General features: G+C 38.0%; 1 protein-coding gene across 1 annotated transcript in view; it reads left to right on the forward strand.

Annotated features, from left to right (window-relative positions):
* The window catches only part of LOC103042844 (pro-neuregulin-3, membrane-bound isoform), a 606216-nt gene that overhangs the window by 548191 nt on the left and 38407 nt on the right, over positions 1-19618 (forward strand). Inside the window, exons 5-6 of the mRNA XM_049481456.1 lie at positions 11477-11579; positions 15149-15257. Coding sequence (XP_049337413.1) covers positions 11477-11579; positions 15149-15257 — 212 coding nt within the window. The remainder of the gene's footprint in view (positions 1-11476; positions 11580-15148; positions 15258-19618) is intronic.

Here is a 19618-nt window from a genome sequence, read left to right on the forward strand (position 1 = left end):
AATGCATTATATGACATGCATAATACCTTATAATGACTGTAATAAGCCTGTATAATAACTCATGAGTACTTACAGCGACATTCATAACCCATTATAAACTACAAGTATAAGGGTTTATAAAGAAAGGGCTTATATCTGTTCATAAAAACATTGTACAATATAGTGCTGTAATGCACTAAAACACAGATTTGGTTTATTTTGGTATAATGCATTATAATGTGCAGCTTTTAAGCTTTTATAAAAGTATGTAACACATAATAAAGCCTTATACACAGTCATTACAGACTTTAAGTGAAGTGAATTTTACTATGCCTTATTGTAATGTCTTATAGAGCATTATGAGTGCTCTTTACTAACTTTAAGTGAAGTGTGTTTTCAAGTGCCTACAAGTGCCTATAGTAAGTGCCTTCCTATGAATTCTGTATTCATAATGCATTATATGACATGCATAATACCTTATAATGACTGTAATAAGCCTGATTAATAACTCCTGAGTACTTACAGCGACATTCATAACCCATTATAAACTACAAGTATAAGGGTTTATAAAGAAAGGGCTTATATCTGTTCATAAAAACATTGTACAATATAGTGCTGTAATGCACTAAAACACAGATTTGGTTTATTTTTACATTACATTACATTACATTACATTACATTACATTTGGCAGACGCTTTTGTCCAAAGCGACTTACAATAGTCAAGTACAATGTAAAATAAGTTTAAAGGAAAAACATCTTTGGATAGGGATAAAAGGAGGACAAAGGGGAATAATAGGATAGAGGAGTGAAGGAGGGGAAGAAGGAAATGAGGTTAGAAGTAGTTAGTGTGTTAGAGGTGTTAGGAGAGTAAGTGCTCTTTGAAGAGCTCTGTCTTCAGGAGTTTCTTAAAGATAGTGAGAGATTCTCCTGATCTGGTAGTGGAAGGTAGTTTGTTCCACCATTGGGGAACTCTGTATGAGAACAGTCTGGATTGCTTTGTGTGAATGTTTGGCAAAGCTAGGCGACGTTCACTGGAGGAGCGCAGCGGCCGGGAGGTAGCGTAAGCCTTCAGGAGCGAGTGCAGGTAGGAAGGAGCCTGTTCTGTCATCACCTTGTAGGCGATTGTAAGAGTTTTGAATTTGATGCGAGCATCAACTGGTAGCCAATGGAGCTCAATGAGCAGCGGGGTGACATGTGCCCGTTTTGGCTGGTTGAAGACCAGACGTGCTGCTGCGTTCTGGATCATCTGGAGTGGTTTTACTACACAGGCCGGGAGGCCAGTTAGCAGGGCATTGCAGTAGTCGAGGCGTGAGATGACGACCGCTTGCACCAGGAGTTGGGTGGCCTGTTGCGTCAGGAACGGTCTAATTTTTCGGATGTTATAGAGCGCAAAGCGGCAGGAGCGAGCAACTGAGGCCACATGGTGCGTGAAGGAGAGTTGGTCATCAACCAGAACACCCAGGTTCCTAGCAACCTTTGTCGGTGAGAGAGAGAGAGAGTCGATACTTATAGAGAATTTGTGTTGAAAAGATGGTTTTGCTGGTATGACCAGAAGTTCAGTCTTTGAGAGATTTAATTGAAGGTGATGCTCCCTCATCCATGAGGATATGTCAGAGAGACACTGCGAAATCCGTGCAGAGATTGAGTGATCTTCAGGTGAGAACGACAGGTATAGCTGGGTGTCATCAGCAAAGCAATGGTAGGAAAATCCGTGTGAGCGGATAACCTGACCAAGAGAGGTGGTGTATATGGAGAAGAGAAGGGGTCCCAGTACCGAACCTTGGGGAACCCCAGTGGATAAGGAGCGGGCTGAGGACAGCTGTCTTTGCCACGACACCTTGAACGAGCGCCCAGTGAGGTATGATCTGAACCATGACAGCACATTATCTGCGATCCCCATGTTTGAGAGTATAGTTAGGAGGAAGTCATGGTTGACTGTGTCAAATGCGGCCGAGAGGTCCAGCAGAATGAGCACTGAGGACTGACCTGCAGCTCTGGCAGTTTTCAACGCTTCAGTCACAGACAACAGAGCCGTCTCGGTAGAATGTCCTTTTTTGAACCCAGATTGGTTCTGGTCCAGAAGGTCATTCTGGGAGAGGAAGCCAGAGACCTGATTTAAAACTGCTCTTTCTAGTGTTTTAGAGAGAAAGGGTAGCAGTGAGACCGGTCTGTAGTTGTCATCCTGGGCGGGGTTGAGAGAAGGCTTTTTAAGCAGTGGTGTCACATGTGCTTGTTTGAAAGCAGTGGGGAATACACCAGAAGTTAAAGAGGCATTGATCGTGTGAGTGATAGCCGGAATGATTGCAGGTGTATAATGATTTTGGTATAATGCATTATAATGTGCAGCTTTTAAGCTTTTATAAAAGTATGTAACACATAATAAAGCCTTATATACAGTCATTACAGACTTTAAGTGAAGTGAATTTTACTATGCCTTATTGTAATGTCTTATAGAGCATTATGAGTGCTCTTTACTAACTTTAAGTGAAGTGTGTTTTCAAGTGCCTACAAGTGCCTATAGTAAGTGCCTTCCTATGAATTCTGTATTCATAATGCATTATATGACATGCATAATACCTTATAATGACTGTAATAAGCCTGTATAATAACTCATAAGTACTTACAGTGACATTCATAACACATCATAAACTACAAGTATAAGGGTTTATAAAGAAAGAGCTTAAACATGTTCAAATAAAAAAAAAAAAACATTGTACAATATAGTGTTGTAATGCACTAAAACACAGATTTGGTATATTTTGGTATAATGCATTATAATGTGCAGCTTTTAAGCTTTTATAAAAGTATGTAACACATTATAAAAGCCTTATATACAGTCATTACTTTAGACTTTAAGTGAAGTGAGTTTTCATATGCTTTTTTTTTCAACGTGAAGTAAATTTTACTACGCCTTATTGTAATGTCTTATAGAGCATTATGAGTGCTCTTTACTGGCTTTAAGTGAAGTGTGTTTTCAAGTGCCTACAAAAAGGCATTTAATAACATTTACTTTACGTTTAATGGGCATATGAAAACTCACTTCACTTAAAGTCTGTAATGGCGGTATATAAGGCTTTATAATGTGTTACATACTTTTATAAAAGCTTAATTTGAGAAATTATAGCTGCATATTATAATGCATTATACCGAACTATACCAAATCTGTGTTATAGTGCATTACGACACTATATTGTACAATGTTTTTATGAACAGATATAAGCCCTTTCTTTTTAAACCCTTGTAAACTTGTAGTTTATATTTGTTATGTTATGAATGTGGCTGTAAGTACTTATGAGCTATTATACAGGCTTATTACAGACATTATAAGGTACTATGCATGTCATATAGTGCATTATGAATACAGGTTTCCTAGGAAGTGTTACCAAATATTTTATTTGATTTGATTTGATGTTTTTCCGTGATGGATGTAATGCGAGTGGTGTAAAGTCAGGCCTACCGGGCTTTATTCACTGCTATATTTGAAGAAAGCGTAAAAAAGCTTCTTTCATTTGCCATTAGTCCATTTTGGCACCTGAAAATAGGTACTGACTGAGTGTTATTCATGAATATGCATTAGCCCATTACTTTGCCTTTTACTCAGGATGAAAAAAGATACTGAGGACATGGAGGATTTTATGGATTGTATGAACAGGACAAAGCCAGCCTGTTGTTTTCTACTGTCTTGTTCTGCTCTACTGTTTAAATCGAATTAACTTTTGTGATTAATTACGTTTTTTATTTTGTATCAGTATGTCTGATTATGACCTTTTTTTCACCATTGGTTCTCATAGAATTAATCATTATTTATAAATAATTATTTATTATTTTGAGCCATCACCAATGGCTAATAATAACAGATATCGAAACAAAATAAAAATAAAAAATCTAATAAATATGTAAAATGGGTCCCACTTTCTAATAAGTGTCCCTAAGTACTATGTAGCTACATGGTAACAATCCATGTAACTACAGTGTAACTACTGATGAAGTACACATTGTTACAGATTAACTAGAGAGGTACAGGTTATGTAATTACACGTGTATTAAGGTTCATTTTGACTTGTGTGTAAGCACACATGTGTACCAGGGTGAGTGTACTTACACAAGTAATAGAGTCAGTGTACTTGTACATGTGTAATAGTGTTTGTGTACTTACACATGTGTAATAGTGTGTGTGTGTGTGTGTGTGTGTGTGTGTGTGTGTGTGTGTGTGTGTGTGATAAGTTGAATATAAACTTATCCAGCAGCTATTGTCTAGTATGTAATTAGGGCTGATTGAGTACAAAGACATTGTTACACATGTGTAAGTACACTTGCTCTATTACATGTGTAAGTACACTCCCCCTAGTACACATGTGTACTTACAACAAGATCCAATAGATGGAGCCTCTCATGATGACAGCATGAGTTATAATGAACATGGTTATAATGAAGCTCCATTGTTATTATGAAGTCAATAAAGGTGAGGCTATACAGAATTCAAAGCCTCTTTATCTTTTCCACCAACCATACCGAAAACATACCGAACCGTGGGGTTTATTCCAAGGTGTAAACTGAATCGCAAATTTCTGCACCCATGCATTCAAAAATAAATGAAAATATAGTTTCAGGGCAAAGTTTCCCTGAGCTTCACTAAGACTTTCTTTGCTGAAGCTCTCGTCCTCAGGCTTGACAGGTCAGAGAAAAGCACAAAGTCTTTCAGCTGACATGGAGTGACAAGTTGGACAAATCATGTCCCGGTGACATCTCGATTCAGTGCAGTACCTCTGAAAAACTGCAGAGAAACAGCCTGGCAAACGCTGGCGGGATGAGCGCAGCATGCATGAAGAAACAATGGAGTAAATCACGCTTCTCCTAATGACCAAGCATATCGCATAACTGCAGCTCTGCATCTTTAGAGAATGTTGATGCAAAATGTTTGAGGGCTGCTGCTTTAATTGGGAGATTGTTGGTTCGAATCCTGGTCATGCAGCTTGCCATCAGCTGCCAGAGCCCTGAGAGGGCACAGTTGGCCTTGTTCTCTCTGGGTGGGTACAGTAGATGGCGCTCTTTCCCCTCATCACTCCTAGGGTAATGTTGATCATCACAAGGCTGCGTCTGTGAGCCGATGTATCAGAACCCAGTCGCTGCGCTTTCCTCCGAGCGTTAGCGCTGTGATGCTACTTGGCAATGCTGCATCAGCAGCATCAGAAAAAGGGCGGAGTCTGACTTCACATGTGTCGGAGGAGGCATGTGCTAGTCTTCACCCTCCTTATGTTGTGTTGTGAAATCACTATTGATGAGCGGGAAATTGAAGAAAATTAAGGGAAAAAAAAATTAAATCTTACAGCACTTCATGCTCATTCCCTCTGCTGACAACTTTTATGGAGATGCGGGTTTCATTTTCTAGCAGGACTTGGCGCACTGCCCACGCTGCCAACAGTATCAGTTGGTCTTATATAATATTCTAATTTTCTGAGATGCTGATTTTTGGGTTTTCATTGGCTGTAAGCCACAATCATAGTCATCAACAATAAAAGAAATAAACGCTTAAAATAGTAGATCACTCTGTGTAATACATCTATATAATATATGAGTTTCACATTTCCAACTGAATTACTGAAATCAAATAACTTTTCAACGATATTCTATTTTTTTGAGATGCACTAGTATATATAAGAACACAGCACATAATCTGCTTATTTCACATTTTATTTTGACTATGCTTTATTAAGCAGAATTGTACCAATTAGGCCCCAAATCCTTCCACAAAGGCTTAGTACTGTATATCCGCCAAGTAGTCTCTGTATGAATTAAGCAGAAGAATAACAGCTAAAGACTCAAGTGAGAAAAAGAGCAGTCCTATTTGTCTTTGGTACTTTTTTTTTCATTAGCAACCTCTTGAATTAACAGGATAGCGGCGCAAGGAAAACCGCCACTCGCTGGGGTTGCACGGCGCCAAGCGTTCGCCACCATGTAATTGAGATAAATTGCCCGCTCTCTGGAAGCCATTATTCTGACGTTCTTAATGAAACACTTGTGGAGGTCAGTCGTATTAACACGGCGCTACTTTTCAGGAATTTGAAAATGAAATGATTTCGTTATGGCAGATTACAAGTTTAATTGTATGGGCTAGATGCTAAAGTTACGCCAGCATGAGAGTATCTGTATGAGAAACCATAATAAAAAATGAATTTAGCCTTTGTAAACCTATTGGGTTTACAAGGTTTTCTGTAAAAAAAAAAAAAAACATTCATTTTGCAACAATACTCATTGTGCAGAAGTTTATGTTTGGGGAACTGCTGAAAACCTCAGCAGAAGGTCATAAATGTGACCACTTTTCTCTTAGAAGATTTTTTGCTAAAACTTTCTATGAATGTCATCTCTATAAGACTATTATAATGCATTCATAAGGCATTATAAACATGGCTATACATATTTATAAAAATGTATAATTCATCATAGCCATGTTTATTATGCACTATGAACTGTGATTATATTGCATTAATATTAAGCTGCGTTTATAACATGTTATGCATCAATACCAAGAAACTCAGTCCCAGCTTACAGACTTTATCATGACTAAAAAAGCTTCCAACTTTTAAACACCCTTAGTAATCCTGTAAATATATTTTCAACCACTGATAAATTATTCTTGTCTTGAATATAATATTAGTTATAGTCAATTATAATGTAAGTAAAGTGACATACTTTCATTGTAGGACTAGATTATTAATGATAGAGATATATTATTTTAACATATGTATTATAAGCACAGCTTATAATGTATTATTATCACAAGTCATGATGCTTAACAAACATGGCTATAATGGGTTATGCATTTTTATAAACATTTATAGCCATGTTAATAATGCCTTATGAATGCATTATTATATGTTATGAATGTGGTTATAGCGTCTAATAAAGATGACATTCATAGAAAGTGTTACCAAATGAAAAATAAGAATGCTGTTTTCTGTCTTCAATTCACACAAAAGAAGACTCTAACAGTCTAATCCATTGCATTGGATGCTTGTGTTTAACATTTGGTTACACTTCCTATGAACCCTGTATTTATAATATATTAGAAATGCATTTATAATGCATTATATGGCATGCACAGTACCTTACAATGACTGTAATAAGCCTGGATAATAATTCATAAGTACATAACACATTACACAAAACCACAAGTATAAGGGTTTATAAAGAAAGAGCTTGTGATGCCTTATAATATCTGTTCATAAGAACATTTTACAATGTAGTGCTGTAATGCACTATAACACAGATTTGGATGCATTTTGGTATAATGCATTATAATATGCAGCTATGCTTTCTCAAGCATATTAAAATTCACTTAACTTAAAGTCAGTAATGACTCTATAAAAGGCTTAATATTAAATGTTACATATTTATATAAAAGCTTAATTTGAGAAGTCATAGCTCAACAAATGTAGAAATGGCACAACTTTAGAAATGAAACGTCCCATCCAATTGGCATCCACTATCAGGCCTTATTACAAGATAACAACTCACAACTTATACAGATTTGGGCATTCCAATGCTGTCACCTGAGGTCACACTACATGATCAATTTGCATACTTGCATACTTTTATCCCATGACTTTTGGCATGTGATATATGTTGGATATTCAGGCCAAAGGTCAAAGACATCATTACAAGACCAACATTGCCATGACATTCCATATAATTTCAATTATAAGTGTTTTTCTAAAGGGAAAATACAGATTTACGGTTTTCAGGGAAGAACTATTGCTATTATTAAGTAGCACTACCTATTAAAAACTCTCAAGTCTCAAGCTAATGTTCAATTTTCTTTTTCCATCAGCTACAACATTAATGTTGTACTCCCTGGGCACTCCAAATGTGTCTTACAGAAGTAAAAGAAAAGAGTTTAAAAAGTTTAATAAATAAATGTGACATGCTGTTACAGTCTGGGGACTTCACTTTAGAAAATGACTTGAACCGAGTTTAAAAATAACAAAAAAGAAAAAGAGAAATCCATGCAGCGCTGGATAAAAGAGATGCACCTTGCAAGGAAAAGGATTTATTGCCAATTATTTCAGCAATTTCCAGCTATTTCTTTTTTTTTGTTAAGGTTTTACTTTAGCCACCAAAGAGGATAAGAGGTGCTGATGGAAGGGAAGAAGTGCAATGTGGGAGCAGCATTAGGTTTTTACCTCAGGTCCCCTGACAATGTAACTGCTGTGTGAAAGCACAAGGTCATTAGGCCTGTATTATTTTGTCTGCATCAAGTATTAGTAAGAGTAAATGATGATGGAAACGGCACTAATTTTTCGTAATGAGAATGCAACGTAAAGCTCAGTTGCTCAAATCAGAGGGTGTTCATATTCTACTGTCCACTAGGACACTAGGTGTAAAAAAAACAATGAAAACAATGTGAATTGTACAAAGAGGCGGAGTTAAACCAAACACAACCTCAGCATCATGGCAATTAACTGATACATGAAGGCTTGTTCGAATGCATGACGTCATTTTAGCCTCATAAATGACTGCAACTTTTGCAATGCATCAGGTATAAATGAGGCATTGGGCATCCGACATTCACAAAGTTTTGTTCTGTTAGATTCTTGTTCAGTTTTAGTTTTGCTTTATAACACAGTGAATCAACATCACGCTGGATTCAGCCATGTAAGACCAATGGTCGAACATGGCCATGAAGGGATGCACAGGGTCAGTAATAATACTAAATAAGGATGTGGCATTCAAGCACTGTTGACACAAGGCAGGTTTTCACAAGGCAGAGTCTAGGGATTCATGCGGTTGGTGCCAATTTTTGATCCATCATCTACCATGTGTAGGAATTCATAGAAAAAAAAAAAACAGATTAATCAGACCAGATTTGCAGCCTCAGCTTTCTGTTCTTGGCTGATAAAAGGTCAGTTCTTTTAATGAGATTCAACCCATCTATTCTATGAATCTATTCATTCATTCATTTATTCATCCACCCATTCATCTATTCATCAATCTATCAATTTATCAATCCATCCACTCATCCATCCATTCATCTAATCATCTATCCATTCATCCAATCATTCATACATCCATCCACCCATTCATCTATTCATCCATCCATCCATTCACCCATTCATCTATTCATCAATTTATCTATTTATCAATCCATCCATCCATCTATCTATTCATCAATCCATCCATTCATCTATCCATCCATCCATCCATCCATCGACCCATTCATCTATTCATCAATCTATCTATTTATCAATCCATCCATCTATTCATCATCTATTAATCCATGCAGCCATCTATCCATTCATCTAATCATCTACTCATCCATCCATTCATTAATCATCCATCCACCTATTCATATATTAATCCATCCATTAATTTAATCATTTATCCATCCATCCACCCATCCATCATCCATCCATCCACCATCCATCCATTCATTTAATCATTTATCCATCTATCCATCATCCATCCATCCATCCATCCATCCACCTATTCATCTATTCATCCATCTATACATTCATCCATCCATCCACCCATCCATCCATTCATCTAATCATCTATCCATCCATCCATCCATCCATCCATCCATCCATACATACATACATACATCCACCCATACATCCATCTATCCAAGTAACTACCTACCAAACACATTTTATCTGCATTCTGATGGTTGATGCTTTATATACATTATCTGAAGCTCTGAAGCTGCTGGGCTTTATCTACAGGATGTCATGCACTGCATTGCTGGAACATGATTGGCTGTTTAGATAACTGTATGATTAAGTGTACATGAGTACAAGTCTACATTTCCCCAAACCCTTTCTGATTGTCTTGCCAAAATCTAAATTAGCTTAAGTTTCTTAAACTTTTCAATGGTTGATTTTACTCCTCGGGTGAGAAAGGACACAAATGATTGACAATGCAATGTCCTGTAGGGTCATCAAGAATTTATCTTAATAATAATAAAGATTATTAAATCTTTTTCTCTCACAATCTCAAATGTTTATTGTACAGCTGCAATTACGACCTTCCTCATAAATGAAATCATCAGATTTCTAATCACACTGGCTCCGTGTTGAGCGCCCATTCATCACAATCGCTGCTCCCAATGTGATTTTTCGTGGCACCTTTCTTGTAAAGTCTGTTGTGTCTGAGCATAATCTGATTGATTGCCTATTAATGGCTGTGAAGCCGAGCGTGATTTACTCTTTCGTATGAGAAGAGACAGCTGCCATTTTTCATGCTTAATGGTGTCCATTAAGGCCTTAAGTCTTCTCCAGTGACGCCAGTCCCCATGGAGAAACAGCACTCATTACTCTGCTCTTTCCAATCAGCCTCTTTCAGGGCTTGATTTTCAACTGCGTTGATTTGATGATATTGTTCCCAGCCAATAACCCGGCGCATTGTGCCAGATCATAAGTGAGCATTTTGCCAATCAAATGCACTCGCGCCCCTAATGTTTACAGTGCTTTAGAGCTCATAATGTACCCACCTGTCAAGAATTTAGAATTTCAAGAACGTTATGGTCCATTATAGATGTCACATAGAGTAGATGCTAAAATTCACATTAACATTCAACAAACATTTACCTGAATGTCTATAAAATGCAACCTAAAATTGAGAGTAAATTCTTCAAAATAGAACCAAAGCCTACACCCAATTCTAACCCTAACACCTAATGCCTAACCTCAACCAAAAATCAAACCTAAAAATTTACCCCAACCTAAACCTTAACCTAAACCTTAAATCTAACCCTAAACCCAACCCCAACCCAGACCTTAACCTTAAATCTTAAATCTAAATCTAGCCTAATGATAAGATTAGTTAAGATTAGTATTTGTGTTGGTTGGATTGAGCTTTACATTCAATCGATAATCATTTCCTCAGTTGCGTTTAATAGACATGCAATGGAATATTGGCTGTAGAGTCACCTGGAATTCAGGCATTCAGTTAACAGCTGTGCTGAACTCGCCAAGAGTTAATTACTCAAATTTCGTGTCTCTTAATGTTAGTTTGAGAGCATCAGTTGTAAAGTTGTGAAGAGGTAGAGTTACAGTTATACAGTGAATAGTTCTATTTGAGTAATGTTCTAATCCATATTACGGCAAGAAATACTTATATAAGTATAGAAAAAATACTTTAAGAAAGGACAATGTCCTCAAGTGCAGTCGCAAAGACCATCAAAAACATTATGATGAAACTGGCTCTCATCAGAACCGACCCAGGAATGGAAGGTGAAGAGTTATCTCAGTTACACAGGATACGTTCATCAGAGTTACCAGTTTGAGCCAATCCAAACGTTTACTACATGATTCCTTATGTGTTAAATTTGAATTTTCATTTCTTTATGAAGTGCTTAAAAGAAAGGCACCAGAAAAATGGTGCATCTCGCAAATCTCTGCACAGATCAATGCAGAAATCCATTCATAATCAGATTAAGTGCTTGTAAACATACTCATTGTTCAGTATTTCTTTTTTTTTTCTTATCTTTTCCCAAACAGAGAGCAAAGAAGTGTACAAGAGGCAAGTGCTGTCAATCACCTGCATCGCCATGGGGATCAGCTTCCTGGGAACCCTCTGTATGGCTCTCTACTGCCGGAACAAGTGAGTATAGCTCAAACATCGTAAGTGTTTAATGTGCTCCTGGAGTCTTAACAGCTGAGAGAGAGAGAAAGAGAGGGAAAGGGCACTTTAACAATATCTGGCAAGGAACAACCCAAGAAACATAATGATCTAGAGGTAGAACAAGGTTCTCATGAAAAATAGCTCCTTCAAAAACAGCTTTGAATTACATCACTTTGCTGGGCTTAGCACAGGCCATCCTGAGGGACTGGGCTTTATCCGGATATGAGCTAGCCTTCCTCTTGGCGACCAGAGTTGGGTTGAAACACCAGTTTGAAATTAAATCAGGCAGAAGAGTATCTTCAATACCAAGGTGCTACTTGTACCTGCTGTATGCAAGGGCCCTACCTATCCTGGAAGATCAGAGATTCTCACGCATTTTAATAGGGGCATCCTGATCCCGCAAATTATAAACAATATAGTGGATCATACCCCCTTCAACAAATAGTGCCGCGATCTCCCCATCACCAAACGATGCCATAATCTCCCCATTATCCATCAACAAATGGCACGGTGATTTACCCCATCAACATATAGCAGCGCAATTGCCCCCACCAACAAATAGTGCCACGATCTACCCCATCAACAAATAGCATGATGATCTAACCCCCATCAACAAATAGTGCCGCAATCTTTCCCATCATCAAATAGTGTCGTGATATAACCCCCATCAACAAATAGTGCCGCAACCTATCCCATCAACAAATATTGCCGCAATCTCCTCATCAACAAATAGTGCCGCAATCTCCCCATCACCCATCAACAAATAGCGCCACAACCTCCCCATCACCCATCAACAAATAGCGCCACAATCTCCCCATCACCCATCAACAAATAGCACCACAACCTATCCCATCAACAGATAGTGCCGCAATCTCCCCATCACCCATCAACAAATAGCGCCACAACCTCCCCATCACCCATCAACAAATAGCGCCACAACCTCCCCATCACCCATCAACAAATAGCGCCACAACCTCCCCATCACCCATCAACAAATAGCGCCACAACCTCCCCATCACCCATCAACAAATAGCGCCACAACGTCCCCATCACCCATCAACAAATAGTGCCACAATCTCCCCATCACCCATCAACAAATAGCGCCACAATCTCCCAATCACCCATCAACAAATAGCACCACAACCTATCCCATCAACAGATAGTGCCGCAATCTCCCCATCAACAAATAGCACCACAATATCCTGCATCAACAAATAGCTCCATGATCTCCCCATCAACAAATAGTGCCATAATCACATCAACAAATAGTGCCATAATCTCCCCATTGCCCATCTACAAATAGTGCTACTACCTACCCTATCAACAAATAGCACCATAATCTTACCCATCACCTAACAAATAGCGTACCGATCATCCTCATCAACAAATAGTGTCACAAACCCCCTCCTCATCAACAAATAGCGTCGTAATCTCCAACATCACTCATCAACAAATAACGCCGCAATCTTCCCCATCATCAAATAGCGCCGTGATCTCCCCCATCAACAAATAGTGAAGTGATCTGCTCATTAACAAATAGCGCCACAATCTGCCCCAATTAACCAACAGTGCAATGATCTCCCCCATCAACAAATAGTGCTGCAAACCCCCTTATCTACAAATAGCATCATAATCTCCTAAATTACCCATCAACAAATAACGCTGTGATCTCCCCATCAACAAATAGTGATGTGATCTCCACCATAAACAAATAGCAATCTACCACAACCCCATCAACAAATAGCATCAAAATCACAGCAGTGCTGCTGGAGTTTTTAAACACTGTGTCCTCCACTCTATTACACACTCCTACTGTAACAGCTCCAACCTTGTAGATAAAGTAAAGTCAGAGAAAGAAGCTCTGAAACTGTTCCAGCAAACTTTGTGTTGGTCATCTTCTAGTCCATTATTAGCAGTTACAGGATGCTGCCCACAGGATACTGCTTACAGGACACTGTTGGTTGGATATTTCTGGTTGGTGGACTCTTCTCAGTCCTGCATGGACACTGAAGTGTTTAAGAACTCCAGCAGCACTGCTCTGTCTGATTTACCCAAACCAGCAAAACACATACTAACCACCACCATGCCAGTATCAGTACAGTGCTGAGAATAAACTTCCAACCTTATTGTAGCTGCTCTATGGACCATTAAATGACAGGGAGGGAGGTTTAAAAAATTCAATATGTATATAATAATACTAGCTAAATGAATTAAAAAATGAATGAGTAAATGAATTAATAAATAATAAATAAATACATCAGTTTTAGGGTTGAACATGGATTGATTTTTTTTTTTGCGAACTGCAGCCCACTTCATTATCCATGTGCCGTGTCGGTATCTTCAAAGCAGCCCCACAGACTGTCCGCTGTATGGAACATGCAGCAGCAGCCAAATATACTGCAGCTTATGGCTTATTAGTCTGGCTATTTGATCTCTGCATGGAATGAGACTATTTTAAATGCTGATCAAATCTTTCTAATTTTCTACCTGAAAGCACATAGCCGGGCAGGAGATCCTGTCCATCCTGACGCTGGACAGACACGGCAGGAATAACGGACTGCTGTCACTCAGGGCTTAAAGATCAGAACAGCCAGAAAATCACTCACTACAGTTTTAAAATAAAAATTACATACTGACATGTTTGACTGCCTAAAGCACAAACAGGCCATGATTGTGTAAATTCATTTATTACCCAAGTGATTATCTGTGATCTTAGATTTGAGGAATTATTATGGATTAAACATGCAGGAATGTGTGAAATACAGTAGATCAGGGGTTCTCAAATGTTTCATCTGATGGCCAACCATCAAAAGAGCCATTTATTTTTATTTGTTTATGATTTTTATTTAATTAGTTCTCATGTGGTGATGCTAAAAACACTGAAATAACTCTAAAAAGTATTTTTTTTTTATTAATCCTGTATTGATAAGACATTTTAAATGCATTTACAGCTCTGGAAACGATTAAGAGATTACTGCAGTTTCTAAATCAGTTTTTCTGATTTGGCTATTTATACTGTAGGTATATGTTCGATTTCCCCCAAATTTCAAATAAAATATTGTCATTTAGAGCATTTAATTGCAGACAATGAGAAATGTCTAAAATAACAAAAAAGATGCAGAGCTTTCAGTCCTCAAATAATGCAAAGAAAACAAGTTCATATTCATAAAGTTTTAAGAGTTTAGAAATCAATATTTGGTGGAATAACCCTGTTTTTAATCACAGTTTTCATGCATCTTGGCATCATGTTCTCCTCCACCAGTCTTACACACTGCTTTTGGATAACTTGATGCTGCTTTATTCCTGGTGCAAAAAATTCAAGCAGTTCAGCTTAGTTTGATGGCTTGTGGTCATCCATCTTCCTCTTGATTATATTCCAGAGGTTTTTTAATTTGGTAAAATCAAAGAAGCTCATCTTTTTTAAGTGGTCTTTTATAGTTTTATAGTGCATTACGGTACCAGTCAAAAGTTTGGACACATCTTAAATTCATTGTTTTTTTTTAAGCTATAATGACCAGATCCATTCACAATCACTCTGCCCCCTGCAGGAGACGCAGGGAAAAGCTTCAGGCTCATCTGAAGGAAAGCCGCAGTCTGAAGAACTACAGCCACAGCTCCTCCAGCCTCCCCTGCAAATCTGGCCTCCAGCTGCAAAACGTAAGTGCCTGGGAGACCCTTGGCTTTTAATCCGTTAATTTTGGATTTTAACAAATTTAATCACTCATTTACATATATTTAGAATGGTAAATATTCTCACTGTATTTCTCAAGACATAAATAATAACAAAACAAACAAAAAAAAAAAACTCTGTCTCGCATATGCTCACCTTCCACCAATAACAGACAGCTTCCTTTTTCAATCACAGTCACCTGAAATTTAGATTCCGCTCACCTGTGAGCTCTGTTTACCTGTGTATACATAACCCTCTGTTTTCACTTTCAATTTGCGAAGTATTGCCAACAAACCCTTGTAGTTGCATACTGGGTATTACCGTATCTTTTCTGTTAGAATGTTTCGTTTATGATTCCTGTTAATGGTTTCTGGATTTTGCTGTTTATCCATGCCTTCGTCCTTTGTCCTGGTTTGTTTGCCAGGGTCTGATTGATTTGGTGGATTTAATCATCTGCTTATATTTATTCAACTTCACCTTTGACTCACTAATGTTGGATTTGTTTGCTCGTGCTTTTCTCTTGTTTTCCTGGTTGTCTGTTTTTTTATCTATCCTTTTCAAACAACCTGTTGATCTGTGAACATATGTGCGCCTTTGACATTTTCATCAGATCTCACAAAAAAAAAAAAGTAAAATTACTAATTTAATGTGTTTATTTGCATTGTTTAGTTTTGGCCCAGTAGTGACAACAGAGGCGTACACAGTTAAAAATATATCATGTAGACCAAAACTTAAGAATGAATAAGCATAAGTGAATCATTATCTACAAGGGATAAACTAAATATTGATGATATTTATATAAATTGAGCAAAACTAATAAAAATAATGTTTATGTAGAAAAATACTGTTTTAACTGCTTTTTTAAATTGTTACACATAACTAAACACAGATCAATTTGACCTGGAAACTTCAATGCTGTTCTATTCATTAGAATATAACTGGAGGGCTAAAGCACTTAGAGAACTATTAAAAGTTACCCCTACATTTATACTGCACAGTAGGTTACCACAACAATAATATCGATGCATGTCTCTGAATATGAATTTTAAAAGCACAATAAACAAATAATAGACGCCACTGGGCAGTTGCTGAGTTCCCGAAGGCGAACATTTATGTGAAACATTATTTTTGTGGAGAACTCATGAATTAATTAAGCTGTAAATATGTGTTATTCATAATTTAAGAGCTGGGACTAGTTTCCCATAGGGGGCGATGCTTTCTGAGAGGATCACTGGTATAGAGATTTCTAGAGAGGCAATTCTAATCCCTACTCTTTCACAAAAAAAAAAAAAAAAAGATAGAAGTATTTTCCTGCAGGATTTTTTGAGGGAACATCTAAGGCTGTGTTCAAACAGGTTACATTTTTGGCATATCTATATTGTATCCAGTTAAATTTTTGATGGTCTGGACAGCCAGAAACTATGTAATGTTCCATTTTTTATTTGAAACGCAATTACAGCCAGATTTGTTCATGAATTGGAAGTTAAAGCTCCACTAGGTATGATTAAGATTTTGTGCTCGTGGGCTCCCCCTACAGTTGTAGAGTGTAATAAATGTTTCAGGCGGTTTAGTTTCTCCTTCTCGTTAGTTTGTATGTTGGTTTGTAAAGAATGAACCAGTAGTCCTTGTAGAACTGTTAGAACTAAAGGTTGGAAAGCAGGTCGCAGTTCTCGCGAGCGTTGGTCGCGGCCGCATACGTTCAAATGACTGCATTGTCAGCCTGGGTGCACCCTCCCCAGCCCTGCCCAGCAGCCCCTGGGGTAACCCGTGGGTAACTCCTGGGACTGAAACCTGTTCAGTCAGTCAGTCAGTCGCTCACCTCTCCTGGGAGGGCTTTGTTCCCATTTATCACCTGCCCAATAGCTCCTGTCGACAGATCCATCTCACATAAGCCAATCTGGCTTGTTTGCATAGCAAACACAGCTGTAATTTGAATGTCAGTCAAACTCAGTGACTCAGGGATGCTTAATCTCACAAGCAATCACACACTCTGTCAGGAGACTCGCAAATGCCAAGCCAACCAATCAAAAACGCTCTGCTGACAAGGATGCTCCAGCTTTTTTTTTTTTCCTCGTAGAAATAGAATGGAGACGGTGCTCCCGTGACATTTATTGTTTTTTCCTGTGACAGATGATTTCTTCTTTTTTTTTTTTAAATATATATTGACATTAAGCACTGCGTATATAAGAAGCACTGCTACCAAACCTGCATCACAGTAAATGTCCAGTACCTTTGGAAGCCTCAATCTAAATCAACAGTGTTTGACACACGTGGTTCTTGTATACTGTACAGTGGAATTGTTTGAGGTTGTGGATTTGATCCCCTCTCCAGTTACAGGATATGAGAAGTTGTGTTTACTCTATGTGTCCAAGTAGTTTTGCTCTAGATGCTGTGGTTTCCTATTGCCTACAAAAATACACTTAGAACAGTGGGTCTCTGAAGTTTATGATCCCTTCAGAATATTGTATATCTCTGCTTAAGTCCTAAAAGTAGATAAAAAGAACACAGCTAAACAAATGATAAAAAAAATATATATATCATACTTGGTCATTTATTTATTGATGGAAATGATCCAGTATAACATATTTGTGAATGGCAAAAGTATGTAAACCTCTAGGATTAGCAGGATTACTTTGAAGGATAAACTAGCATTAAGTGTTTCCAATCAATTGGATAATAATCAGGCTCAAAAAGCCAAAATCCAAAAAGATTTGGACTCCACCAATCCACAACCACACAGATTACAGTACACAAATGGAGGAATTTCAAAAACATTGTTACCCTCCCCAAGAGTGGTCAGTGATCTACCTATCTAGTCATTGAGGTCTCAAAAGACCTCAGGGTGACTTCAAAGCAACTGAAGGCCTCTCTCACATTAGCTTAATGTTCATAAGTCCACCATCAGAAGAACATTAAACGAAAGCCACCTGAACAAGCTACAAGGCTGTTTGGAAGAATGTTTTGTGGACGGATGATACAAAAAATATATTTTTTTGGTTTCAATGAAAAGCTTTATATTTATAGAAAGAAAACACTGCTTTCTAACATAAGAATCCTAGCTATCTCATCTGTGAAACATGGTGGTGGAAGTATTATATGGACCAAAATGACTTTCCTTCATTGATGGAACAAGGAATTCTAAATTACATCAGAAAAGCCACCAGAGAAGAAAAATATCAGGATATCTGTTCATGAACTGAATCTTAAGAGAAGGTGGGTCATGCAGTAAGACAATGTTTATTTTCCTCTTACAAAAATGTAATATTGGATATTTTTTCTTTTGTTTGTTTGTAGGACTTGTAAAACTAGCAAATTCTAAAGGGTTTATTCGATTCTAATAGACATGAGAGACAAAGAAAGTGTTACCGTTATTAGCATTAATTGTTGAAAACTAATTAAGCAGAAATTGATGCGGAAAACTAAGATGTTGAAACAAAATTGTGAAGAGATTGGTATCTGGTAACACTTCCCATGAATTCTGTATGCATAATGCATTATGTAGCACACATAGCGTATTATAATGACCGTCATAAGAGACCAATTGTATGTATAAACACACAGACTCATTAGTTATTGGTATTATTTGTTGAAAACTATATAAGACGTTAGAAAGTAAGTCTCCATTTAAACATTGTGTCATCCTTCAACATCAAAGCCATTCGATGTTGATAAAGGGCGTTTTTACACCAGCACTATTTGGTCCAGTTGAAACAAACTCTGGTCCGTTTGTAACTTTAGTGCAGTTCGATTGAGCAGGTGTAAAAACAGTAATTGCATTTGGGTGCGGATCAAAAGAACCGGACTGAGACCAGCTAGAGGAGGAGATCTTGGTCTGGTACCAAACAAGGTCTGGAGAGGTTCAATTGAGTTATTTTACATCGTCGGAGCTCTGAAGTTGGACAGTGTCAGTATAATGCTGTTGCTTCCATAGCAAATGAACCTATTTCTGATTAGATTTTGGAAGTGCAAGCTCCCTACCCAGTGTAGCTAATGCTATCCCATGCGGCTACTCCTGTCAAAAGGTCGGATGAGTTGAGCGGCCTTCCCTGACACGAATGATACACTTCTGACTCCAAACCAATTACCGTCCGTCCTGCCTTTAGTGTCCCTGGCTCTGTCCATTAAGGCAGCTCACCTCTGGTGTTCCCAGCACTCGCCGAGTACTCAGCAAACGGAAAATATCTTCCCAAGCGCACACCCCACAAATCATAACAGCCTGACACAAAGTGTCCAGCTCGGGCATTAGCGGGCCGGCGCTATCTTCCACTAGATTAAAACATCTATTACCTCAACACACTCTCTCTCGCCTTTTCTGAAGCGTAACTGCCCCTCAGAGATGTCAGAGGCG

This window comes from Astyanax mexicanus, chromosome 7 (genome assembly GCF_023375975.1).
Source record: "Astyanax mexicanus isolate ESR-SI-001 chromosome 7, AstMex3_surface, whole genome shotgun sequence".
NCBI classification, from domain to species: Eukaryota; Metazoa; Chordata; class Actinopteri; order Characiformes; family Acestrorhamphidae; genus Astyanax; species Astyanax mexicanus.